The sequence below is a fragment of the Leptodactylus fuscus genome, chromosome 1 (assembly GCF_031893055.1).
Source record: "Leptodactylus fuscus isolate aLepFus1 chromosome 1, aLepFus1.hap2, whole genome shotgun sequence".
NCBI classification, from domain to species: Eukaryota; Metazoa; Chordata; class Amphibia; order Anura; family Leptodactylidae; genus Leptodactylus; species Leptodactylus fuscus.
The window spans coordinates 359,481,600-359,509,284 of record NC_134265.1 but is presented as its reverse complement, the minus strand read 5'-3'; the positions used below and the strand labels follow the sequence as shown (position 1 = coordinate 359,509,284).

The following is a 27,685-nucleotide window of genomic DNA, read 5'->3' as shown; positions in this document are numbered from 1 at the left end:
CTGCAATATGTGACTACAGGTCTATGTAATAATACTGGTAGATATGAGAGATCTAGATACAGGATGATAGGAGATGAATGCATATGAGCTGTATAAATATTATGTAGATTTGAGATAGATATAGTATATACAGATGGAAGATGATATGAGCTGGTTAAATATTAGATAGATATGACTGTATATATATGTATATATATACACACACACACTCACCGGCCACTTTATTAGGTACACCTGCCCAACTGCTCGTTAACACTTAATTTCTAATCAGCCAATCACATGGCGGCAACTCAGTGCATTTAGGCATGTAGACATGGTCAAGACAATCTCCTGCAGTTCAAACCGAGCATCAGTATGGGGAAGAAAGGTGATTTGAGTGCCTTTGAACGTGGCATGGTTGTTGGTGCCAGAAGGGCTGGTCTGAGTATTTCAGAAACTGCTGATCTACTGGGATTTTCACGCACAACCATCTCTAGGGTTTACAGAGAATGGTCCGAAAAAGAAAAAACATCCAGTGAGCGGCAGTTCTGTGGGCGGAAATGCGTTGTTGATGCCAGAGGTCAGAGGAGAATGGCCAGACTGGTTCGAGCTGATAGAAAGGCAACAGTGACTCAAATAGCCACCCGTTACAACCAAGGTAGCCAGAAGAGCATCTCTGAACGCCGCACAGTACGTCCAACTTTGAGGCTACAGATGGGCTACAGCAGCAGAAGACCACACCGGGTGCCACTCCTTTCAGCTAAGAACAGGAAACTGAGGCTACAATTTGCACAAGCTCATCGAAATTGGACAATTGAAGATTGGAAAAACGTTGCCTGGTCTGATGAGTCTCGATTTCTGCTGCGACATTCGGATGGTAGGGTCAGAATTTGGCGTCAACAACATGAAAGCATGGATCCATCCTGCCTTGTATCGGTAACGGTTCAGGCTGGTGGTGGTGGTGTCATGGTGTGGGGAATATTTTCTTGGCACTCTTTGGGCCCCTTGGTACCAATTGAGCATCGTTGCAACGCCAAAGCCTACCTGAGTATTGTTGCTGACCATGTCCATCCCTTTATGACCACAATGTACCCAACATCTGATGGCTACTTTCAGCAGGATAATGCAATGCCATGTCATAAAGCTGGAATCATCTCAGACTGGTTTCTTGAACATGACAATGAGTTCACTGTACTCCAATGGCCTCCACAGTCACCAGATCTCAATCCAATAGAGGAGCATCTTTGGGATGTGGTGGAACGGGAGATTCGCATCATGGATGTGCAGCCGACAAATCTGCGACTGCAACTGTGTGATGCCATCATGTCAATATGGACCAAAATCTCTGAGGAATGCTTCCAGCACCTTGTTGTATCTATGCCACGAAGAATTGAGGCAGTTCTGAAGGCAAAAGGGGGTCCAACCCGTTACTAGCATGGTGTACCTAATAAAGTGGCCGGTGAGTGTATATACTGTATGTATATCAAGCTAGATGGATAGATATGAGGTGGATAAATATTACAGAGGTATGAGAGAGATGTATTAAATTAGAATAGAAATAGAAAAAAAAGAAATGACATAAATATTACATAGATATGACATGGACAAATATACATATAGCAAAAATATTAAAATACATAAATATTAGATAATAAGTTACAGATACTAGATAGATAGCAGATGCAGATATTAGACATGTGTTGGATAGCTATGATAGATATTAGATAGACAGATATTAGTTAGATTATTGGTGATAGATATCAGATACAGATATTAGATTTGAGGTTATAGATAACATATAGATATTTCATATGAGGTATATATCAGATACAGATATTAGATAGATATAAGGAGATAGATATCAGATACAGATAGATATGAGGTGATGTATTTCAGATACAGATATTCGATAGCTATGAGGTGATGTATATCAGATAGATAGATATGAGGTGATAGATATCAGATACAGATATTCAATAGATATGAGGTGATAGATATCAGGTACAGATATTAGATATGAGGTGATAGATAACAGATACAGATATTTCATATGAGGTATTATATATCAGATACAGATATTAGATATAAGGAGATAGATATCAGATACAGATATTAGATAGCTATGAGGTGATGTATATCAGACACAGATATTAGATAGATAGATATGAGGTGATAGATATCAGATACAGATATTTCATATGAGGTATTATATATCAGATACATATATAAGGAGATAGATATCAGATACAGATATGAGATTATAGGTGATGGATATTAGATACAGATTAAAGAGGTATGAGAGATATATTAAATTGATAGATGTGAAAAAAGAAATGACATAAATATTACATAGATATGACATGGACAAATATACATATAGCAAAAATATTAAAAATACATAAATATTAGATAAATTATAGATACTAGATAGATAGCAGATACAGATGTTAGACATATGTTGGATAGATATTAGATACACAGATATTGGGTTATTGGTGATAGATATCCGATACCGTATTAGATAGAAAAATAGATATAAGGTGATTGAGTCAGAGACATATTTTAGATAGATATGAGTTAATAAATATTAGATAGATATGAGGTGATAGATATCAGATATAGATATTAGATAGATATGAGGTGATATCAGATACAGATTTTAGATAGATATGAGGTATTAAATATCATATACAGATATTAGCTATGAAGTGCTAGATATCAGATACAGATATTAGATAGATAAGATGTGATAAATATCAGATACAGATATTAGATAGATATGAGGTGATAGATATCCGATACAGATATTAGATAGATATGACGTGATAGATATCAGATACAGATATTAGATAGATATGAGGTGATAGATATCCGATACAGATATTAGATAGATATGAGATGATAGATATCAGATACAGATATTAGATAGATATGAGATGATAGATATCAGATACAGATATTAGATTATCGGTGGTAGATGGATAGATATCAGATGCAGCTATAAGACAGATAATAAATAGATTTAGGCTGATTTATATCAGATATAGATATTAGATAGTAAGTGATTAGATAAAATATATATATATATATATATATATATATATATATATATATATATATAATAGATATGTAATGTATGTGAAGTACAATAACAGAAAAGACAAAAATCCATGAGGTGGGAATCGGGGAGATCTTCCTCCTTCATACTGATGTCCTCTGGTTGTTGAGGGGACTACATAGAGCAGGGGCACTCAATATATGGATGCAGTCCTGTATATAGCTTTAAGGGGGGTGGAGATGAAAATACATAGTCCTATCCTGTAGTAGACCGCTAGACCAGGATCTGTAAGCAATGTTCTACTCAAGAATAGAAGTCACCCGCATGGCACACTTTTATTTATAGCGCCCCCTCTCCAATGTCCAGGAACTTTTCTGGTCCCAGGACTGGGGTGTTTGGTGATGATGGCGGACCAAACCAAAGCTAGGAGTGTAGGTAAAGTCTGTGCACCAGCAATGGTAAACGCAGACAGCCTGAAGTTGGTGCTAAGAGTTCGGCACAGATACACAGTGCCAGGAGTGAGGCGGACATGTAGTCAGGGGCAGGAGGGGGCAAAGCGGAGAGGAGTCTGGAACAAGTAGTCCAAGGAGATGAGGGCCATAGCTGACACTGGAGACTGCCCATTGGCGTTGTGAGTATGGGGCCTTATGATCGATACTCATTGCAACAGTAACCAGCAGGGAAAGACCAATACATGACCCATGACCACGTCCAAAACATGTCGAATTCACGTCATGAAGAATTCAGAATGTCGTTGGGTGGAAGATCCTTCTCAGAGACACTGCGGGACCCGAGACCCCCGAGTAGTCTTGGATATGTTCTGAGTAGTTTTGTGGATTCCTGTAGTTTCTGGTCCATGTTCACATTCTGTCATCGCACCTTTCCCTGACCCCACGTTTGCCATGCTATACCACAGCCTCATGTCTATGACCTCTCATGTATTTTTGTCTTTCCTCTCTGCAGCCAGTGCCAATATTTGCAACGTGGTCTTAATGAGACACAGCGAGCTGGAGGACGGCATCGATGTGCTGGACAGTAGCGGGCAGATTGTAGGCTCCTCAAGAATAGCTGCCAAACACGTACGTATTACATAGGCAATAGGGGGCGCCACCTCTGCCAGTAACCACTAGGAAGGTACAGGGGATCCACTAACCCTTAGTCATTGTGATAAACTTTGACACTATTCTATGTAGTGCTCATCTTGTGGTCTCAGAGAAGTCCTGATGCACCCATCCAGAGCTATCTATCTATCTATCTATCTATCTATCTATCTCATATCTACAGTGTTGGCCAATAGTATTGGCACCCCTGCAGTTCTGTCTCCTGTTCTTCCAGAAAATGATTGCAATCACAAACTCTTTGGTATTATCTTCATTTAATTTGTCTTCAATGGAAACCACAAAAAGAATTTTCAAAAAGCCAAATTGGATAAAATTCCACACCAAACATAAAAAGGGGGTGGACAAAAGTATTGGCACTGTTTGAAAATTCATGTGATGCTTATCTAATTTGTATAATTAACAGCACCTGTTACTTACCTGAGGCACCTAACAGGTGGTGGCAATAACTAAATCACACTTGCAGCCAGTTGAAATGGATTAAAGTTGACTCCACCTCTGTCCTGTGTCCTTGTGTGACCACATTGAGCATGGAGAAAAGAAAGAAGACCAAAGAACTGTCTGAGGACTTAAGAAGTAAAATTGTGAGGAAGCCTGAGCAATCTCAAGGCTACAAGTCCATCTCCAAAGACCTGAATGTTCCTGTGTCTACCGTGCGCAGTGTCATCAAGAAGTGTAAAGCCCATGGCCCTGTGGCTAACCTCCCTAGATGTGGCCGCAAAAGAAACATTGACGAGAGATTTCACTGCAAGATTGTGCGGATGGCGGATAAAGAACCTCGACTAACATCCAAACAAGTCCAAGCTGCCCTGCAGTCCGAGGGTACAACAGTGTCACCCCGTACTATCCAGCGTCAGCGTCTGAATGAGAAGGGACTGTATGGTAGGAGACCCAGGAAGACCCCACTTCTTACCCACAGACAGAAGCCAGGCTGGAGTTTGCCAAAACTTACCTGAGAAAGCCAAAACCGTTCTGGAAGAATGTTCTCTGGTCAGAGGAGACAAATATGTAATCATTATCTGGGGGACACGAGGATTATCTGACAGAATTGCAGGGGGGGGGGCAAGACTTGTGGCCAACACTCACTCTATCTATCTATCTCATATCTGTCTTATATCCATCTCATAACTATCTCTGATATCTATCTCTCAGATATATATAGTATCTTTGTGTCTCATATCTATCTAATAATTAAAAATCAGGCAGTGCTCCAGTATCCAAAACCAGAGAGCACTTTATTAGCCCATGTGCAGCATTTCAGAGACAATAACAGGAATCATTCTGAAGTGATATGTGGGTGTTCTACACAGATATATATAGAGACAGCAGAGCGGATCAATTCATATAAGATTACAATAGATCCATAACAGTGAAGATACATCTTTATATATATCCTTGTATTACACCCACATGTCACTCAAGAAATATCCTTTTTACGCTAGGTTCACACCTGCGTCTGGGGTCTCCATTCTGTGGTTTCCGTCTTCTGCATGCCAGAAGACGGAAACCACAGACCGGGTCCGGCCGTGCGCGGCGGTGAGCGTTTTGCGCTCTCCGCCGCGAAACCGGATTTTTTTATCCGGACACAGAGTACTGCATGTCCGACTCTGTGTCCGGATTATAAAACCCGGTTTCACGGCGGAGAGCGCAAAACGCTCACTGCCGCGCACGGCCGGACAGCTTTCTCACCCATTCAAATGAATGGGTGAGAAAGTCTCCTGCAGGCTTCCGTCTCCTGCATCTGTTTTATGCAGGAAACGGAAACCTGCAATAAGGACCGACGACGCAGATGTGAACGAGCCCTTAGTAGGTCTATCTATCTATCTATCTATCTATCTCCTATCTATCTATCTATCTATCTATCTATCTATCTATCTATTTATCTATCTCCTATCTATGTATCTATCTATCTATCTCCTATCTATCTATTTATTTATCTATCTCCTATCTATCTATCTATCTATCTATCTATCTCTCTATCTATCTCCTATCTATCTATCTATCTATCTATCTATCTTTCTATCTATCTATTTATCTATCTCCTATCTATCTATCTATCTATCTATCTATCTATCTCCTATCTATCTATCTATCTATCTATCTATCTATCTATCTATCTATCTATCTCCTATCTATCTATCTATCTATCTATCTATCATCTATCTATCTATCTATCTATCTAGCGATCTCCTATCTATCTATCTATCTATCTATCTATCTATCTAGCGATCTCCTATCTATCTATCTATCTATCTATCTATCTATCTATCTATCATCTATCTATCTCCTATCTATCTATCTATCTATCTATCTATCTATCTATCTATCTAGCGATCTCCTATCTATCTATCTATCTATCTATCTATCTATCTATCTATCTATCTATTTTATACCTGTGTAATATCTATGAGCTTATCTTCTATCCTCTTTCTTTCCATCTATCTATTATCTATCTTGTCTATATTTGTAGCTGGCGTTTTTCTCGCCGTATATTGTGCATTCAGCGTCCTCGCTCCCCTCAGTAACAGATCTTTGGTGAGAAGTCTCCAGCTGTTTCCATTTTCCCTTTAAACACCTTAAGAGCGCTCGGAGAAGGGGCCATATGCTTCTCTCTTTTTATAAATAGTATTTCTTGAAGCCTTCCTTCCCTCCATCCCTCGGGGTTTATTAGAATACTAATATCGTCCTCATTTATAAATGGATTTCGGGAAAGTTTGCTGAAGTTCAGACTTTTTCACACTTTGTGAAGAGAGAAAACAACAAGTATTCTAATCAGTATTTTCTCAGATGTAAAAGTTGGCGAAGAAGAGAGAGGAAAAAATTGTTCTAGATAAGTCAAAGTCGCATGTAATAAATCTAGAATATCTAGAAATCTAACTGTTGTCTTGCTGTCTATGAGCAGGTTTTGCCCGCACATCTATACAACACCTTACACTGCTGATGGGTCTACTAATGACGTCAGATCTTCAGCTTTCTCTCAATTGGATTCTATCTATCTATCTATCTATCTATCTATCTATCTATCTATCTATCTATTTATCATCTATCTATTTATCATCTATCTATCTATCTATCTCCTATCTATCTATCTATCTATCTATCTATCTATCTATCTATCTCCTATCTATCTATCTATCTATCTATCTCCTATCTATCTATCTCCTATCTATCTATCTATCTATCTCCTATCTATCTATCTATCTATCTATCTATCTATCTATCTATCTATCTATCTATCTATCTATCTCCTATCTATCTATCCATCTATCTCCTATCTATCTATCTCCTATCTATCTATCTATCTATCTCCTATCTATCTATCTCCTATCTATCTATCTATCTATCTCCTATCTATCACATCTATCTATCTATCTCCTATCTATCTCCTATCTATCTATCTATCTATCTATCTATCTATCTATCTATCTATCTATCTATCTATCTATCTATCATCAGTCTTGTCTGTCTGTCTGTCTGTCTGTCTATCTATCTATCTATCTATCTATCTATCTATCTATCTATCTATTATCTATCTATCTCCTATCTATCTATCTCCTATCTATCTATCTATCTATCTATCTATCTATCTATCTATCTATCTATCTCCTATCTATCTATCCATCTATCTCCTATCTATCTATCTATCTATCTATCTATCTATCTATCTATCTATCTATCTCCTATCTATCACATCTATCTATCTATCTCCTATCTATCTCCTATCTATCTATCTATCTATCTATCTTCTATCTACCACATTATATATATATATATATATATATATATATATATGTATGTTATAGATATTATCTTTCCCATACGCTGTGTGTAGGACTAGATGGAGATGACATCCACCACACATCAGATAACGCTGCCGCCTCTCTTACACTATTCCCCAAAAGCGCAGAGATACCCGGAGTATATTTACACAGAACTTCCTATAGAAAACATATGGAGGAGCCGGATTCTCGCGCACACAGTGACTCACTGCAGTAATACCCTCCCCCTCACAGCAGTCTGGTGTGTACATCAGCCAAGGCCTATAGATAATGCGCAGCTCCGCTGGGTGTCCCTATGTACCTCCTGTATACATCCCTTACATACAGCTGTATACCCACGTTACAGGTAACCCTCCCCCTCCACCTCCGTCTATATAAAGTCACAGAATATCCAGGTCTGGGGGATCAGGTAACGCCGCACCTAAAATGTTTTTACTATTTTATCTAAATAGGTTTTTTTCATGTATTTATTAATCAGATGTTTACAATTTACATTGGCCCCCGCACAGATCAGCCGCTTAGTGACTTGTCCGATCCCTGTACTGTATACAGGATGGAGCTGGAAGTAGTTGGCTCTTTGCACCGCACAGTGGTCAGGTGCTGTTACTGCAACCATACTTGGGTGTAATACAGGGTCTGAACCGATCTGTCCGATCAGCAGATCCTTACTGTCAGCCCCATACCAGTCCTAAAGATAGATCAGACGTACAAAGTTACTGGCCCAGAATGGCGCCCACACCGCCCCCAGCCATGGGGACGGACCATGTGCAGGCGGGGGGCTGTTCCTGGACACCAGGTTTTTTAAATCATGAACAAACCCTTTAAATCCTACTAAGGTTTGACCACTGGGGGCAGTAGACCTATAAGAAGTACCTGACATCTGTGTCTTGTGTCTTTGCAGGCGCTGCTGGAGACGGCCCTCACCAGAGTGGTGCTCCCCATGCCTATCCTAGTTCTACCTCCCATTATAATGTCTGGACTTGAAAAGTAAGTGCCCCCCGCCTCTCACCACACCTTCCTTATATTACAGTATGTTCTACTTCTATAGTGCAGCACATCACTCCATAGATATTCCATGCTAGTGAATGCTGGTACTTGTAGTGCATTTCTAACTCAATGTAAACTTAGGGGGAGTTCATACGGGGTTTTTTGGTCCAGAACCTGAGACGGAGGCTGCCTCAGGTTCCGGACCAAAGGCCAGGTAGCCGTGACTAAATACCAGTATCCAGTCGCGCACTCCGCTCCCAATGAATGAACCTAGTCGACAGTGTCTTCAGGCTGAATCGCTAGGCCTGAAGAATGAGCACCTCGTTTTTTTTTTTCCGAGAACCAGAATAAATGGTTCCCGGAAAAAAATAACTGACCGGCTCCCATTGAAATGAATGGAAGCCGTCTTTTTGGTCAGGATTTTGAGGGGGGGGGGGGGGTACGGCCTCAAAATCCTGACCATAAATCCCCGTGTGAACTTAGCCTAAGAGAGTTTAACACCTTAAGAAGGATTTTCAGTGATTTTTATTTCAGCAACAGCGCCACTCCCATTCACAGGTTGTGAGTGGAATTGCAGCCAGTATGGCTGATACTACGTTAGTGCACCTCCTCTGTCTTACCTAATATTTGTCAAGTCTGGACATCCTCTAAACATGACACTTTTAGGAGCTGATTTTGAAGCGTTTTCCAGCTTAAAGGGAAAGTGTCACCAGGAAATTACCTATTTTTAAATCAAATTTTAGATGTTCCATGTTATTATCTATATTTAAAAAATAAAAATAAAAAAATCCTTACAATCTTGCAATTCCAACTCTTACTACTAAGCTTAAAATAGTCTCCTGAGGGGCCACACGGTGGCTCAGTGGTTAACACTGCAGCCTTGCAGCGCTGGGGTCCTGGTGTTCAAATCCCACCAATCCCACCCCAAATCCACACTATCTGCAAGGACTTTGTATGTTCTCCCCGTGTTTGCATGGATTTCCATCCCATATTCCAAAGACATACTGATAGGGAAAAATGTACATTGTGATTTCTTTGTGGGCTCACAATCTACATAAAAAAAAAAAAAAAAAATTATAAAAAATAGTCTCATGGAGATGGGCCGTAGACACAGTGGCCTTGAGCAGACCCTACTGACTTCTATGGGAGAGTTTTCTAGGCAAAAAAAATTACAAAAAGAAAAATAGGAAGTCTCAGCATATTATTTGGTTTAGTGGTCAGTCAGATTTTTTAGTTTATTTTTTTTTTTTAATTATAGATAATACCATGTAAACTGTTTACATTAAGTATTTTACAGAAAATGCAGTGTGAACCTAGCCTTAAGGAGGACCCTTATCCGACTTCACATCTTTGCATCTTTCAATAGATGCCGCTCTGCTGATTCCGGTGCGGTTCCTCTGTCTCCCACCGTTCCTGAGCAATCAGTGTAATTTCCCCCATTGTGTAATGCTTCACTTGACCTGTAGAGGTGCTGCAGGGAAATTGAACACTTCCTGCCAGGTGTCCCCATAGAGGACAGGTGCTCTCGGAGGTATGTGACACACAGGTCCGGCATTGTCTCAGGGCCTGGGCTACGTCGGACTAGTTTTTGGGGAGGATGCAGGCACTCCTCCTTGTCTGATGTTGTCTCTGTGTATGGACTCTCTGTATCCGGGACTCTTGAAGAACAAGTGTTCCTTTAATAAGTAGACGTCAGAGCCCTTACATTGGAGAATGGAGTGCCCTTCCATGGAGTGTGTACAGACCAGTTAGGACAGATGTCCCAGCGCTGACCCACCGGATGGAGAGCCCAGCACTTTGATGTCGGCCTGCAGGACAGGAGGTCACATAGCCGGAATAGATTCCTCTCCAGGAACTACAATGGCTTCAAAGCCCAGCCTGCCCCTTATCTGCTCCCTGCATTTATTGCTGGCTGTTCCTCCTGTGAGATACAGGTTATCTCCCGGGATCTCCGAGCAGGACATGATCTGACCTTGTTTTACCAGCACTGTTACCTGTGGCTTATCTCTCCCTTACTAGTGTAGTGTCATGTTGTGTGTAGACCTGTCTGATGACACCTCAGGTGTGCACCACTAAGACAAGGAGCCTGTACACACAGGGCATGGTTTCACTTGTGAGATCGCACAGATAACCCAGGTCTTTACTCAATACATGTCCATGAATAATGCAGTGACCAATAGGTCATGTATGGAGAGGACAGGTTGTGGAGATTACATGTGAGGAGGTATCAGGAGATTAGGTCATGTATGGAGGTTGTGGACTGCTTTGTATATCACTTATTAATATCCTGAGCTAAATAATAATAATAATACAATTTATTTATATAGCGCCAACATATTCCGCAGCGCTGTACAATTTGTAGGGATCAAATACAGACAGAAAGATACATTACAAGAAAGTCATTTCACACAATGGGACTGAGGGCCCTGCTCACAAGAGCTTACAATCTATGAGGTAGAGGGGGTGACACAAGAGGTAGCAGGGGCGGCATTGCTTATACAGGGGTCAGACACTTCTGTAATAGAGGTGACTGTCATTACACAAACATAAGACTTTATGAGCCGTCACCAGTCGCATCCTGTAACATGTGGATGGAGCTTGGACAGATAAAGTTATCCTGAGATGACATCATATCATGTGGGGTAATGTGGGAGCGGGGACAGAGGAGGGTTAAGGGTTTACGTTAGACATTGTGATAGGCCGGTCTGATAAGATGTGTCTTTAGTTTGTGTTTGAAACTGTAGAAATTGGGAGTTAATCTTATTGTCCGGGGTAGAGCATTCCAGAGAAGTGGTGCAACTCGGGAGAAGTCTTGTATACGAGCATGGGAGGTTCTGATAATAGAGGATGTAAGTGTTAGGTCATTGAGTGAGCGGAGAACACGGGTTGGGCATTAGACAGAGATGAGGGAGGAAATGTATGGAGGTGCGGCATTATGGAGAACCTTGTGGGGGAGGGGGAGAACTTTATATTTTATTCTATAATGAATAGGCAGCCAATGTAGTGACTGGCACAGACCAGAGGCATCGCTGTAGCGTCTAGCCTGATAGATGAGCCTGGCCGCTGCATTCAGAATAGATTGTAGAGGGGAGAGTTTAGTGAGGGGAAGACCGATTAGTAAGGAGTTACAGTAGTCAAGGCGAGAATGAATCAGAGAGACAATAAGTGTCTTTAGTGTATCTCTGGTAAGGAAAGGGCGTATTCTGGAGATATTTTTGAGGTGGAGGTGACATGAACGTGCGAGTGATTCAATATGAGGAGTGAAGGAAAGGTCTACGTCAAACATAACCCCGAGGCAGTGGGCCTGCTGCCTAGGAGTTATAGTAAGGCCTGAGACTACAATGGATATATCAGGGACAGATCTATTAGATGGTGGAAACAGCAGTAGTTCAGTCTTAGAGAGATTTAGTTTCAGATAGAGCGAGGACATGATATTAGAGACAGCAGAGAGACAGTCACTGGTGTTCTGTATGAGTGCAGGTGTGATGAGCTAAATTAATTGGCCAGTGAGTATCCAGTGAAGAAACAAGGGGAGAGGTGGATTACCCAGGTAGTGTTCAGGGTGTATTGGAGACCCCAGAGAATGATGTAGCAGCAGTATAGCAGGATACAGTGAGAGCACCGACTTGGATTTGTGTTGACATGAAGTTGTAGAGAGAGCACTTTTGATAAATGTCTTTGATGGTAAATCAGTATATGGTAATGTGGTGCAATGCCTCTGTCATCCTACAGAGAGCGCAGTTGCAGTGTCCAGTGATGCAGAGGCTTCGTCTCTATATGATCCCCACCAGCAGCAGTAGCGCTGCACAGAGTCTGCACGTCATAGTGATGGCCCTGACTGTGTCCTGTATACAGTATACACCAAGTACAGCTCTGTATTCTTATCACTAAGTAGCACTCAGCAGCTGATCTATCCTGCAGTCACCTCCATACACTGCCGCTTGTCCTCCATACACTCCAGCTTGTCCTCCATACACTGCTGCCTGTCCTACATACACTCCTGCTGGTTCTCCATACACTGCCGCTTGTCCTCCATACACTGCCGCTTGTCCTCCATACACTCCAGCTTGTCCTCCATACACTGCTGCCTGTCCTCCATACACTCCTGCTGGTTCTCCATACACTGCCGCTTGTCCTCCATACACTCCAGCTTGTCCTCCATACACTGCTGCCTGTCCTCCATACACTGCTGCTTGTCCTCCATACACTGCTGCTTGTCCTCCATACACTGCTGCCTGTCCTCCATACACTGCTGCCTGTCCTCCATACACTGCCGCCTGTCCTCCATACACTGCCGCCTGTCCTCCATACACTGCTGCCTGTCCTCCATACACTGCCGCCTGTCCTCCATACACTCCTGCAGTCACCTCCATACACTCCTGCAGTCACCTCCATACACTGCTGCTTGTCCTCCATACACTGCTGCAGTCACCTCCATACACTCCTGCAGTCACCTCCATACACTGCTGCCTGTCCTCCATACACTGCTGCCTGTCCTCCATACACTGCCGCCTGTCCTCCATACACTGCCGCCTGTCCTCCATACACTCCAGCTTGTCCTCCATACACTGCTGCCTTTCTCCATACACTGCTGCCTGTCCTCCATACACTGCTGCCTGTCCTCCATACACTGCCGCCTGTCCTCCATACACTCCTGCTTGTCCTCCATACACTACCGCCTGTCCTCCATACACTGCTGCTTGTCCTCCATACACTGCTGCCTGTCCTCCATACACTGCTGCCTGTCCTCCATACACTGCTGCCTGTCCTCCATACACTCCTGCAGTCACCTCCATACACTGCTGCTTGTCCTCCATACACTGCTGCTTGTCCTCCATACACTGCTGCCTGTCCTCCATACACTGCTGCCTGTCCTCCATACACTGCTGCCTGTCCTCCATACACTCCTGCAGTCACCTCCATACACTGCTGCTTGTCCTCCATACACTGCTGCTTGTCCTCCATATACTGCTGCCTGTCCTCCATACACTGCTGCCTGTCCTCCATACACTGCCGCTTGTCCTCCATACACTGCTGCCTGCCCTCCATACACTGCTGCCTGCCCTCCATACACTGCTGCCTGTCCTCCATACACTGCTGCTTGTCCTCCATACACTCCTGCCTGTCCTCCATACACTCCTGCTGGTTCTCCATACACTGCTGCTTGTCCTCCATACACTGCTGCCTGTCCTCCATACACTGCTGCCTGTCCTCCATACACTCCTGCCTGTCCTCCATACACTGCTGCCTGTCCTCCATACACTGCTGCTTGTCCTCCATACACTGCTGCTTGTCCTCCATACACTCCTGCCTGTCCTCCATACACTCCTGCTGGTTCTCCATACACTGCCGCTTGTCCTCCATACACTCCTGCTTGTCCTCCATACACTGCCGCTTGTCCTCCATACACTCCTGCTTGTCCTCCATACACTCCTGCTTGTCCTCCATACACTGCCGCTTGTCCTCCATACACTCCTGCTTGTCCTCCATACACTGCCGCTTGTCCTCCATACACTCCTGCTTGTCCTCCATACACTGCTGCTTGTCCTCCATACACTGCTGCTTGTCCTCCATACACTGCTGCTTGTCCTCCATACACTGCTGCTTGTCCTCCATACACTCCTGCTTGTCCTCCATACACTGCTGCTTGTCCTCCATACACTGCTGCTTGTCCTCCATACACTGCCGCTTGTCCTCCATACACTGCTGCTTGTCCTCCATACACTGCTGCTTGTCCTCCATACACTGCTGCTTGTCCTCCATACACTCCTGCCTGTCCTCCATACACTCCTGCCTGTCCTCCATACACTGCTGCCTGTCCTCCATACACTGCTGCTTGTCCTCCATACACTCCTGCCTGTCCTCCATACACTGCTGCTTGTCCTCCATACACTCCTGCCTGTCCTCCATACACTGCTGCTTGTCCTCCATACACTGCTGCTTGTCCTCCATACACTGCCGCTTGTCCTCCATACACTGCCGCTTGTCCTCCATACACTGCCGCTTGTCCTCCATACACTGCCGCTTGTCCTCCATACACTGCCGCTTGTCCTCCATACACTCCTGCCTGTCCTCCATACACTGCTGCCTGTCCTCCATACACTGCTGCTTGTCCTCAATACACTGCTGCCTGTCCTCCATAAACTGCTGCCTGTCCTCCATACACTGCTGCTTGTCCTCCATACACTGCTGCTTGTCCTCAATACACTGCTGCCTGTCCTCCATACACTGCTGCTTGTCCTCCATACACTCCTGCCTGTCCTCCATACACTCCAGCTTGTCCTCCATACACTGCCGCTTGTCCTCCATACACTCCTGCTTGTCCTCCATACACTGCCGCTTGTCCTCCATACACTCCTGCTTGTCCTCCATACACTGCTGCTTGTCCTCCATACACTGCCGCTTGTCCTCCATACACTCCTGCTTGTCCTCCATACACTGCCGCTTGTCCTCCATACACTCCTGCTTGTCCTCCATACACTGCTGCTTGTCCTCCATACACTGCCGCTTGTCCTCCATACACTCCAGCTTGTCCTCCATACACTGCCGCTTGTCCTCCATACACTCCTGCTTGTCCTCCATACACTGCCGCTTGTCCTCCATACACTCCTGCTTGTCCTCCATACACTGCTGCTTGTCCTCCATACACTGCTGCCTGTCCTCCATACACTGCTGCTTGTCCTCCATACACTGCTGCCTGTCCTCCATACACTGCTGCCTGTCCTCCATACACTGCTGCTTGTCCTCCATACACTCCTGCTTGTCCTCCATACACTGCCGCTTGTCCTCCATACACTCCTGCTTGTCCTCCATACACTCCTGCCTGTCCTCCATACACTCCAGCTTGTCCTCCATACACTGCCGCTTGTCCTCCATACACTCCTGCTTGTCCTCCATACACTGCCGCTTGTCCTCCATACACTCCTGCTTGTCCTCCATACACTGCTGCTTGTCCTCCATACACTGCCGCTTGTCCTCCATACACTCCTGCTTGTCCTCCATACACTGCCGCTTGTCCTCCATACACTCCTGCTTGTCCTCCATACACTGCTGCTTGTCCTCCATACACTGCCGCTTGTCCTCCATACACTCCAGCTTGTCCTCCATACACTGCCGCTTGTCCTCCATACACTCCTGCTTGTCCTCCATACACTGCCGCTTGTCCTCCATACACTCCTGCTTGTCCTCCATACACTGCTGCTTGTCCTCCATACACTGCTGCCTGTCCTCCATACACTGCTGCTTGTCCTCCATACACTGCTGCCTGTCCTCCATACACTGCTGCCTGTCCTCCATACACTGCTGCTTGTCCTCCATACACTCCTGCTTGTCCTCCATACACTGCCGCTTGTCCTCCATACACTCCTGCTTGTCCTCCATACACTCCTGCCTGTCCTCCATACACTGCCGCTTGTCCTCCATACACTCCTGCTTGTCCTCCATACACTCCTGCCTGTCCTCCATACACTGCCGCTTGTCCTCCATACACTGCTGCTTGTCCTCCATACACTGCCGCTTGTCCTCCATACACTGCTGCCTGTCCTCCATACACTGCTGCCTGTCCTCCATACACTGCTGCCTGTCCTCCATACACTGCTGCCTGTCCTCCATACACTCCTGCTTGTCCTCCATACACTGCCGCTTGTCCTCCATACACTGCTGCTTGTCCTCCATACACTGCTGCTTGTCCTCCATACACTGCTGCTTGTCCTCCATACACTGCTGCTTGTCCTCCATACACTCCTGCTTGTCCTCCATACACTGCTGCTTGTCCTCCATACACTGCTGCTTGTCCTCCATACACTGCTGCTTGTCCTCCATACACTGCTGCTTGTCCTCCATACACTCCTGCTTGTCCTCCATACACTGCTGCCTGTCCTCCATACACTGCTGCCTGTCCTCCATACACTGCTGCTTGTCCTCCATACACTGCTGCTTGTCCTCCATACACTGCTGCTTGTCCTCCATACACTCCTGCCTGTCCTCCATACACTCCTGCTGGTTCTCCATACACTGCTGCTTGTCCTCCATACACTGCTGCTTGTCCTCCATACACTGCTGCTTGTCCTCCATACACTGCTGCCTGTCCTCCATACACTGCTGCCTGTCCTCCATACACTGCCGCCTGTCCTCCATACACTCCTGCTTGTCCTCCATACACTGCTGCCTGTCCTCCATACACTGCTGCTTGTCCTCCATACACTCCTGCCTGTCCTCCATACACTCCTGCTGGTTCTCCATACACTGCCGCTTGTCCTCCATACACTCCTGCTTGTCCTCCATACACTGCCGCTTGTCCTCCATACACTCCTGCTTGTCCTCCATACACTGCTGCTTGTCCTCCATACACTCCTGCTTGTCCTCCATACACTGCTGCTTGTCCTCCATACACTGCTGCCTGTCCTCCATACACTCCTGCCTGTCCTCCATACACTGCCGCTTGTCCTCCATACACTGCTGCCTGTCCTCCATACACTGCTGCTTGTCCTCCATACACTGCCGCTTGTCCTCCATACACTCCTGCTTGTCCTCCATACACTCCTGCCTGTCCTCCATACACTGCTGCCTGTCCTCCATACACTGCCGCTTGTCCTCCATACACTGCTGCTTGTCCTCCATACACTGCTGCTTGTCCTCCATACACTCCTGCCTGTCCTCCATACACTGCCGCTTGTCCTCCATACACTGCTGCTTGTCCTCCATACACTGCCGCTTGTCCTCCATACACTGCTGCTGTTTGTACACAGGTTGATTTTGTTCAGTTATCGCTGATTATTCCTCTTTATTCTGTTTCAATGCCGAGGAGTCTTGAAGATGTTTGTCCTACCTGGGTGGGATTATAGCGCCATTCCTCTTATGTCACCAATATCATACCACAGTTACACTGTATACCGTAATTGCCAAACCTGGACTGACGTCACACCAGAGAATAGCCCAGTAACTTACGGTCCATGAATTAGGATAAGCCATGCATATGTGATGGGTAGCCAGCCCCCGCACAGATGAGCTGCTCTGGGGTGTGTCCGGTCTGTGTACTATACAGTGTATGGAGCCAGAAGCAGTAGACCCGGTATAGTGGTCAGGTGCTGTAACTGCAGCTCAGCACAAAGCACGGAGCGAAACTCCTCTAGCACATGTATAATATGAGCAGACAGACCCCCAAACAGCAGACCCTTCAGTATATACTGCATAGCAATCGGTGCTGCCCATAGCATATCATATGGTCACCACTCTCATTAGGCAACAAACCTAAAATAAAATCTAGAATCTGATTGGTTGCTATAAACTCATTGAAGTTCCTGTTTCCATGTTGTGATCAGATCCAGGAGCCGCTCCTTAAGGCGTCTCTGCTCTTACACTGTGATCCTCCTCCGTATGGAGGTAAAATCACCTTGTTATTACACCCCGGGGCTCTGCCACATTATGCAAAGCACACAGCTGTAATGAGCAAGGTGCCGAGACCTAGCGGCAGGTGCAAAGATGTCTGCTCAACAGATGTGAGGCACACACAGGGTTACCGAGCTGCCTGGTCATTGTGTACCTGAGACAGACGTGTCACAACTGTCAGACACAACCGCTGAAGTCACTGGCTGGATTCCACGTGCCCTGCATGCTGAGCACACACGTATACCAGATCCTCCGCTCCCTGCACACATTCTTCTATCCAGAAAGGAAGACTTCTCCAGCTACATGGAGAATAGACACCGAGGAACTGAGCAAGAAGGCTGAAGACCATAAGATAGCTTCAAGGGCTTCTCCAAGCAAACTGGAGAACCCAGGGATAGTCATCTACTTCTGGTCCTCAGCACTGGTGCAGGCACTGACGGGCCAAACATGAAGTGTCTCAGGTGGCCCCTTCCGCCAGTCATAAAGGGGATCAACCTGCAAGTAGTAGTCACATACCGGAAGATAAATCAGAAGATATCTATTACTTTTCTGCTACCAAGGTCAAAGCGACATTTGGTGGCTAGCACATGAAGAATGAATAGAATCCCACACTTTACTACAAGTCATGCTTTCCTCTGGATCGTAGAGCTGTCTGACACGTCACTAGTATACTGCTGAAGGAATTATGGAAAAGTGACCTATGCCTGTGTAGTCCAGAAGATAAGTGGGAAATATGGAACAGAAGCGCGGTGACGTGGTACATATAATAATTTGTTGTTGGAGGGGTTTGGAAATCAGCCCGGTGTTCACTTATCTGCACAGTCTTGTATTGATTCATGTTGACTTTGAGCTACATAGTGTATACAGAGGTGACACGTGTAGACATGATAGTCCTACGGTGGGTCTATGTATGATAATTGTTAGGAAGCGTTCAGCAGCCTGAGGGGGGCAGAAATGCAATTATAATGGTCTGGAGTGGTAAGAGGAGATAACGTGAGAATACAATAGAGCGGAAATGAAGGAGGGAAAGAGGAAGAACATAACCAGGAGGAATGAAAGAAGACCTGACCTGTTGTATTTAAGAAAACCATGACCAGTAAGGGATGAGGAAGACCTAACCTGGTGCTAATGAAGAAAAGCATGATGAGGAGGGCAAGAAGAGGAGAATGACCAGGAGAGAATGAAGAGAGGAATGACCAGAAGAGAATGAAGAGGAGAATGACAAGAAGAGGATGAAGAGGAGAATGACAAGAAGAGAATGAAGAGGAGAATGACAAGAAGAGAATGAAGAGGAGAATGATAAGAGGAGAATGACTGGAAGAGAATGAAGAGAGGAATGACCAGAGGAGAATGACCAGAAGAGAATGAAGAGGAGAATGACCAGGAGAGAATGAAGAGGAGAATGACCAGAAGAGAATGAAGAGAGGAATGACCAGGAGAGATTGAAGAGGAGAATGACCAGAAGAGAATGAAAAGGAGAATGACAAGAAGAGAATGAAGAGAGGAATGACGAGAAGAGAATGAAGAGGAGAATGACCAGAAGGGAATGAAGAGGAGAATGACCAGGAGAGAATGAAGAGGAGAATGACCAGAAGGGAATGAAGAGGAGAATGACCAGGAGAGAATGAAGAGGAGAATGACCAGAAGGGAATGAAGAGGAGAATGACCAGAAGGGAATAAAGAGGAGAATGACCAGAAGGGAATGAAGAGGAGAATGACCAGAAGGGAATAAAGAGGAGAATGACAAGAAGAGAATGAAGAGGAGAATGACCAGAAGGGAATAAAGAGGAGAATGACAAGAAGAGAATGAAGAGGAGAATGACCAGAAGAGAATGAAGAGGAAAATGAACAGAAGGGAATGAAGAGGAGAATGACAAGAAGAGAATGAAGAGGAGAATGACCAGAAGAGAAAGAAGAAGAATGACCAGGAGAGAATGAAGAGGAGAATGACAAGGAGAGAATGAAGAGGAGAATGACAAGAAGAGAATGAAGAGGAGAATGACCAGAAGGGAATAAAGAGGAGAATGACCAGGAGAGAATGAAGAGAGGAATGAAAAAGAGGGAATAAAAAACGCCTAACCATGGGGTAATGTAGAAGAGCATGACCAAGAGGAATTGAAGAATATGAAGATGATCAGGAGGGATAGGTTGAGTCCTCCAAAACCAGAGGAACTCATGTATTCCATCCTGGCTCTCAGAAGGAGGTCCTAAGTGGAGACCTAAACGGACATATGGACTAGGAGTTGTCCATTGTTGGCCGTGAAACAATTCTAAAGAAAGTTTAAGCTACAAGAGAGGAGAGACTCGATGTACAGTCTGACTTGTCTGCTACAGAGACCAGATTTTTGTAAAACTAAATCTAGTCCATTAACCACTGGCAATGAAGACTGCTGACCATCAAACTTTTGTACTGTCTTTCGAACTGACGTGTAAGTTTTAGATTTCGATATTTGACGGGGTCAGTAGCCCAAAGGACTCTTGCCGCGACTGACAACCATTGCACCTCTTAAAAATAAATTTGTGGAACATCTAAGTTGGCGATTATACCAGCGCCCACCTAATATTCCACATTACAGACGGAGAACTTGGCCTCCTTGTGAAAACGAGCCATTGAGTGTCTGGTCCTCTTGCGTCGTATAGATGGAATACCACTGACCATCTCTAATTATAAAGCATTTTATGCTGAACTGTCAGATCTCTAAATCAGATGTCCAATTAAGAAATTGCACCTTCTTTGTGTAATTGGGGGGGAGGTGGAGGATCACCCCTTCCCTCTTTCTCAATGAAGTCATATCTTTGCTTAATTAGGATGTTCCATCCATTGTAATGTGGACCGGACTTCTTCGTTACCACTCGGCAGGATGTCTCACGTTATCCACTGTTAATTTTAAATTGGTTCTCTCTTTTCTCGCCTGTTTTGTTGGGCTTAGGTGATTGTGGGAAGACCAACAGGGCATTAAATTACAGCTGAATGACAGAGCCGGGGTGGAGAGGAGGCCGCGCTGAGCACTGGGGACCGTGTACAGGAACATTACTAAGCGATCCCTCCGAGATGATCACTGTTGTCATACGTTATCTGCTGTCTTCTATTACACCTTAACAGCTGTGTAGGGTACTTACTCGAAACGTGCGCGGTCATTGAGAAGAAGCTAGAATGTGTCCACTGGGGGCAGTGTTTTATTGACAGTCGATAACTATAGATATATTAATTGCTGGAGTCATTATGGATACAAGATTTTTTTTTTTTATCTTGCCATCCAGGCTTGATCGTTCCTCACTTAGAATTTTTTTTCTACGCATTTCCAATTATGTTTATTTATAGGTTATATACGAAAATACATTTTTCACGCATTTACTGCGGAAACAATTAAATCAGGAAACTCGTTGTCAAGAGTGAGCCTAGAATCCGTAACTTTTTCCTTCTCGGTTTATTAGACACACATTGGTTTACCATCTGGGAAAGTTGTCCCTTATCCATCAGATTGGAGATCACTTGAGGATTTTTGGCCCCCGTTCTGAATGGAACAGTGGTCAGGCAATGTGGAAGTACAAGGTTCGATTGCTGCCCCTTTCAGAATGGGGCACAAAAATCTCCTGTTCTACTAATTGGTGGGTCCCCTATTCTGAGCCATTCGTGGCTGGTGGGTCAGAGCTAGGTCCAGTAGAAGATACTCAAATTTGAATGGTACTATGGTTGGACAAAAATTTATGTCACGAAGAATTACTAGGCTCATAAATTTTTTATGGCCTTTGTTTTTATAGCTTTTGGTATAACCAATACTGTGAGCCATATTGCAACCGTGGGCATGACGTGTGACTACCGGTGCTCCAAGGCGTTGCTTCCACTTTTGTCTTCTTGAAGAACACTTACGTGTAGAATAGAAGTAGCGGCACAGACTGGACCTGTGGCTGCTCTGTAGGTCCTAAACAATTTTATATATATATATATATATATATATATATATATATATATATATATATATATATATATATATTAATCTAATATATATATATATATATATATATATATACAGTCCTATGAAAAAGTTTGTGCACCCCTATTAATCTTAATCATTTTTAGTTCTAAATATTTTGGTGTTTATAACAGCCATTTCAGTTTGATCTATCTAATAACTGATGGACACAGTAATATTTCAGGATTGAAATGAGGTTTATTGTACTAACAGAAAATGTGCAATATGCATTAAACCAAAATTTGACTGGTGCAAAAGTATGGGCACCTCAACAGAAAAGTGACATTAATATTTAGTAGATCCTCCTTTTGCAAAGATAACAGCCTCTAGTCGCTTCCTGTAGCTTTTAATCAGTTCCTGGATCCTGGATGAAGGTATTTTGGACCATTCCTCTTTACAAAACAATTCAAGTTCAGTTAAGTTAGATGGTCGCCGAGCATGGACAGCCCGCTTCAGATCATCCCACAGATGTTCAATGATATTCAGGTCTGGGGACTGGGATGGCCATTCCAGAACATTGTAATTGTTCCTCTGCATGAATGCCTGAGTCGATTTGGAGCGGTGTTTTGGATCATTGTCTTGCTGAAATATCCATCCCCGGCGTAACTTCAACTTCGTCACTGATTCTTGAACATTATTCTCAAGAATCTGCTGATACTGAGTGGAATCCATGCGACCCTCAACTTTAACAAGATTCCCGGTGCCGGCATTGGCCACACAGCCCCAAAGCATGATGGAACCTCCACCAAATTTTACAGTGGGTAGCATGTGTTTTTCTTGTAATGCTGTTTTTTTTGGACGCCATGCATAATGCCTTTTTGTATGACCAAACAACTCAATCTTTGTTTCATCAGTCCACAGGAACTTCTTCCAAAATGAAGCTGCCTTGTCCAAATGTGCTTTTTCATACCTCAGGCGACTCTGTTTGTGGCGTGCTTGCAGAAACGGCTTCTTTCTCATCACTCTCCCATACAGCTTCTATTTGTGCAAAGTGCGCTGTATAGTTGACCGATGCACAGTGACACCATCTGCAGCAAGATGATGCTGCAGCTCTTTGGAGGTGGTCTGTGGATTGTCCTGGACTCTTCTCACCATTCTTCTTCTCTGCCTTTCTGATATTTTTCTTGGCCTGCCACTTCTGGGCTTAACAAGAACTGTCCCTGTGGTCTTCCATTTCCTTACTATGTTCCTCACACTGGAAACTGACAGGTTAAATCTCTGAGACAACTTTTTGTATCCTTCCCCTGAACAACTATGTTGGACAATCTTTGTTTTCAGATCATTTGAGAGTTGTTTTGAGTAGCCCATGATGCCACTCTTCAGAGGAGATTCAAATAGGAGAACAACTTGCAATTGGCCACCTTAAATACCTTTTCTCATGATTGGATACATCTGGCTATGAAGTTCAAAGCTCACTGAGGTTACAAAACCAATTTTGTGCTTCAGTAAGTCAGTAAAAAGTAGTTAGGAGTATTCAAATCAATAAAATGATAAGGGTGCCCATACTTTTGCACCAGTCAAATTTTGGTTTAATGCATAGTGCACATTTTCTGTTAGTACAATAAACCTCATTTCAATCCTGAAATATTACTGTGTCCATCAGTTATTAGATATATCAAACTGAAATGGCTGCTGCAAACACCAAAATATTTAGAACTAAAAATGATTAAGATTAATAGGGGTGCCCAAACTTTTTCATAGGACTGTATATATATATAATATATATATAATAAAAAAAAAAAAAAAAAATAATAATAATAATAATAAAAAATAATAAAAAATAATACAATTCCCAAGTTTGTTTTACTCACTTTTGGAATGTAAAAAAAAAAAAAGTTACCTATCATAAAGGCCACTTGTATAACACGATCCCAATTTCCATAGTCCATAATAAAAGTTCCAAGAGTTACTTGTATGAGAAGGTACAACAAAATTCCAGGCCTATATATATTTATGTATGATATATATATATATATATATATATATATATATATATATATATATATATATATATATATATATATCCGTAAGTACTCGAGTTCTTCAGCACAGTTTTTGTGCTGAAAAAGCCCCCCACGGCTTATACTCGAGTCAATAAGTTTTCCCAGTTTTTTGTTTGTAAAATTAGGGGCCTCGGCTTATATTCGGGTCGGCTTATACTCGAGTATATACGGTATATTAAATGAAAGTAATGGACTCTAAGAGAAAAATAATTTAGCCTTTTTTTGCAGCACCCGTACTCCTAATTCATCCACCCCCTTATACAGCTAGTTATGGTTCCCCGTAGTATAACATTATCAGATGATGGCTCGTTCTAGTAAAAAAAAACATTCCTAAAATAGTATCCGGGACTCTCTACAGGAGAACTGTAAAAACTTCTGTATATCATTTTTTTTCCCTGTGCTATGGAACGTGAGAAATCTTGGTTAATTACAATTGTAAATATTTTAATAGAACTAATACCTACTTTATAATAAACGTAATAGATTTTCACACGGCCTCCGTCTATATTTCTACGGCTTAGTTAATAGAAAAAAAAAATAATAATAATAATGTATTTCCATTTTCAATTGTTTTTTTGTTTTTTTTTAATTAATTTTTCTCTATTACTACGGAAATTGTTTTCTCAATTTTTATTCTTGTTCTGTTTTTTTTTTTTTCATTTTTTTTTTTAACCTTTTCTTTGATTTGTTGCTTTGTTCTGTTTTCGATCGCCATTAAGCAGTTATTCAATTACCGATTTATTTATTTTTTTAAAAAATATAAATTCTTTAATTTCATATAATACTTTATAATACATTCTGAAAAACTTATATAATTTTTAAAAAAACAGGTGCTATTACTATTGATAGTCGAAGATGTCTTTGAGTCTTGTTGTCCAGTCACTGTCAACCATCTTGCAAAAAAAAAAAAAAAATTTAAAAAAATTAGGGCTAAATTCCACAAATGACACCAATAAATTACATTCTATCTTTTGTTAGATTTTCTTTTTTGTAGATCTTTTGCAAAAATAATTCATTTTTTTTCCCACCATTAAACAAGCCTAGAAAGGCAGTTGAGGGAGTGCAAAACAGAAAATGAAAAAAATATAGAATAAAATGAAAAAAAAGTAATCTATTCGGTTATTTCTTATCTCCATCCAGTGGCCATGTAATTAGGATTCTATGCATTTGGTGAATTAATATGTAGGCTTTAATTTAGGTTGCTTGGCAACTACTTCTTGTGTAGGTGACCATCATGTGTAGATCCATAGAATTGGTCAGCTGAGGTTCTGGCACTAGAGACTGCTTACACAGGATTAACGGCCAATGACACCACTAAACACCATCGCAATGCTATTTCGTTCTGATGACCTCACAATCCTCTGTTTATTCTAATGACGTTATGGTCTTCTGCATTTTAATGACTGCTCCATTTTACACATCATAGTGACATCATCGTTCTCGGTCCATTCTAATGACATCACAGTCCTCTGTCTGTCCATTGTAGTTACATCACAGTCCTCAGTCCATCCTATGACATCACAGTCCTCTGTCCACTCCAGTGACCTCACAGTCCTCTGTCCACTCTAGTGACCTCACAGTCCTCTGTCCCCTCTAGTAACATCACAGTCCTCTGTCCACTCCAGTGACCTCACAGTCCTCTGTCCCCTCTAGTAACATCACAGTCCTCTGTCCACTCTAGTGACCTCACAGTCCTCTGTCCACTCCAGTGACCTCACAGTCCTCTGTCCACTCTAGTGACCTCACAGTCCTCTGTCCACTCCAGTGACCTCACAGTCCTCTGTCCACTCTAGTGACCTCACAGTCCTCTGTCCCCTCTAGTAACATCACAGTCCTCTGTCCACTCTAGTGACCTCACAGTCCTCTGTCCACTCCAGTGACCTCACAGTCCTCTGTCCCCTCTAGTAACATCACAGTCCTCTGTCCACTCCAGTGACCTCACAGTCCTCTGTCCACTCTAGTGACATCACAGTCCTCTGTCCACTCTAGTGACCTCACAGTCCTCTGTCCCCTCTAGTAACATCACAGTCCTCTGTCCACTCTAGTGACCTCACAGTCCTCTGTCCACTCCAGTGACCTCACAGTCCTCTGTCCCCTCTAGTAACATCACAGTCCTCTGTCCACTCCAGTGACCTCACAGTCCTCTGTCCACTCTAGTGACATCACAGTCCTCTGTCCACTCCAGTGACCTCACAGTCCTCTGTCCACTCTAGTGACATCACAGTCCTCTGTCCACTCCAGTGACCTCACAGTCCTCTGTCCACTCTAGTGACATCACAGTCCTCTGTCCACTCTAGTGACATCACAGTTCTCTGTCTACTCTAGTGACCTCACAGTCCTCTGTTCACTCTAGTGACATCACAGTCCTCTGTCCATTGTAGTGACCTCGCAGTCCTCTGTCCACTCTAGTGACCTCACAGTCCTCTGTCCACTCTAGTGACATCACAGTCCTCTGTCCACTCTAGTGACATCACAGTCCTCTGTCCACTCCAGTGACCTCACAGTCCTCTGTCCACTCCAGTGACCTCACAGTCCTCTGTCCACTCCAGTGACCTCACAGTCCTCTGTCCACTCTAGTGACCTCGCAGTCCTCTGTCCACTCTAGTGACCTCACAGTCCTCTGTCCACTCTAGTGACATCACAGTCCTCTGTCCACTTTAGTGACATCACAGTCCTCTGTCCATTGTAGTGACCTCACAGTCCTCAGTCCACTCTAGTGACATCACAGTCCTCTGTCCACTCCAGTGACCTCACAGTCCTCTGTCCACTCTAGTGACCTCACAGTCCTCTGTCCACTCTAGTGACATCACAGTCCTCTGTCCATTGTAGTGACCTCGCAGTCCTCTGTCCACTCTAGTGACCTCACAGTCCTCTGTCCACTCCAGTGACCTCACAGTCCTCTGTCCACTCTAGTGACATCACAGTCCTCTGTCCACTCTAGTGACATCACAGTTCTCTGTCTACTCTAGTGACCTCACAGTCCTCTGTTCACTCTAGTGACATCACAGTCCTCTTTCCATTGTAGTGACCTCGCAGTCCTCTGTCCACTCTAGTGACCTCACAGTCCTCTGTCCACTCTAGTGACATCACAGTCCTCTGTCCACTCCAGTGACCTCACAGTCCTCTGTCCACTCCAGTGACCTCACAGTCCTCTGTCCACTCCAGTGACCTCACAGTCCTCTGTCCACTCTAGTGACCTCGCAGTCCTCTGTCCACTCTAGTGACCTCACAGTCCTCTGTCCACTCTAGTGACATCACAGTCCTCTGTCCACTTTAGTGACATCACAGTCCTCTGTCCATTGTAGTGACCTCACAGTCCTCAGTCCACTCTAGTGACATCACAGTCCTCTGTCCACTCCAGTGACCTCACAGTCCTCTGTCCACTCTAGTGACCTCACAG

General features: G+C 43.7%; 1 protein-coding gene across 2 annotated transcripts in view; it reads left to right on the top strand.

Annotated features, from left to right (window-relative positions):
• SFXN5 (sideroflexin 5) overlaps positions 1–27,685 on the top strand; it is a 144,771-nt gene that overhangs the window by 74,798 nt on the left and 42,288 nt on the right. For both annotated transcript variants that reach the window (XM_075261841.1, XM_075261842.1), the window contains 2 exons: positions 4,001–4,116; positions 8,836–8,921. In XM_075261841.1, the coding sequence (XP_075117942.1) occupies positions 4,001–4,116; positions 8,836–8,921 (202 nt within the window). The remainder of the gene's footprint in view (positions 1–4,000; positions 4,117–8,835; positions 8,922–27,685) is intronic.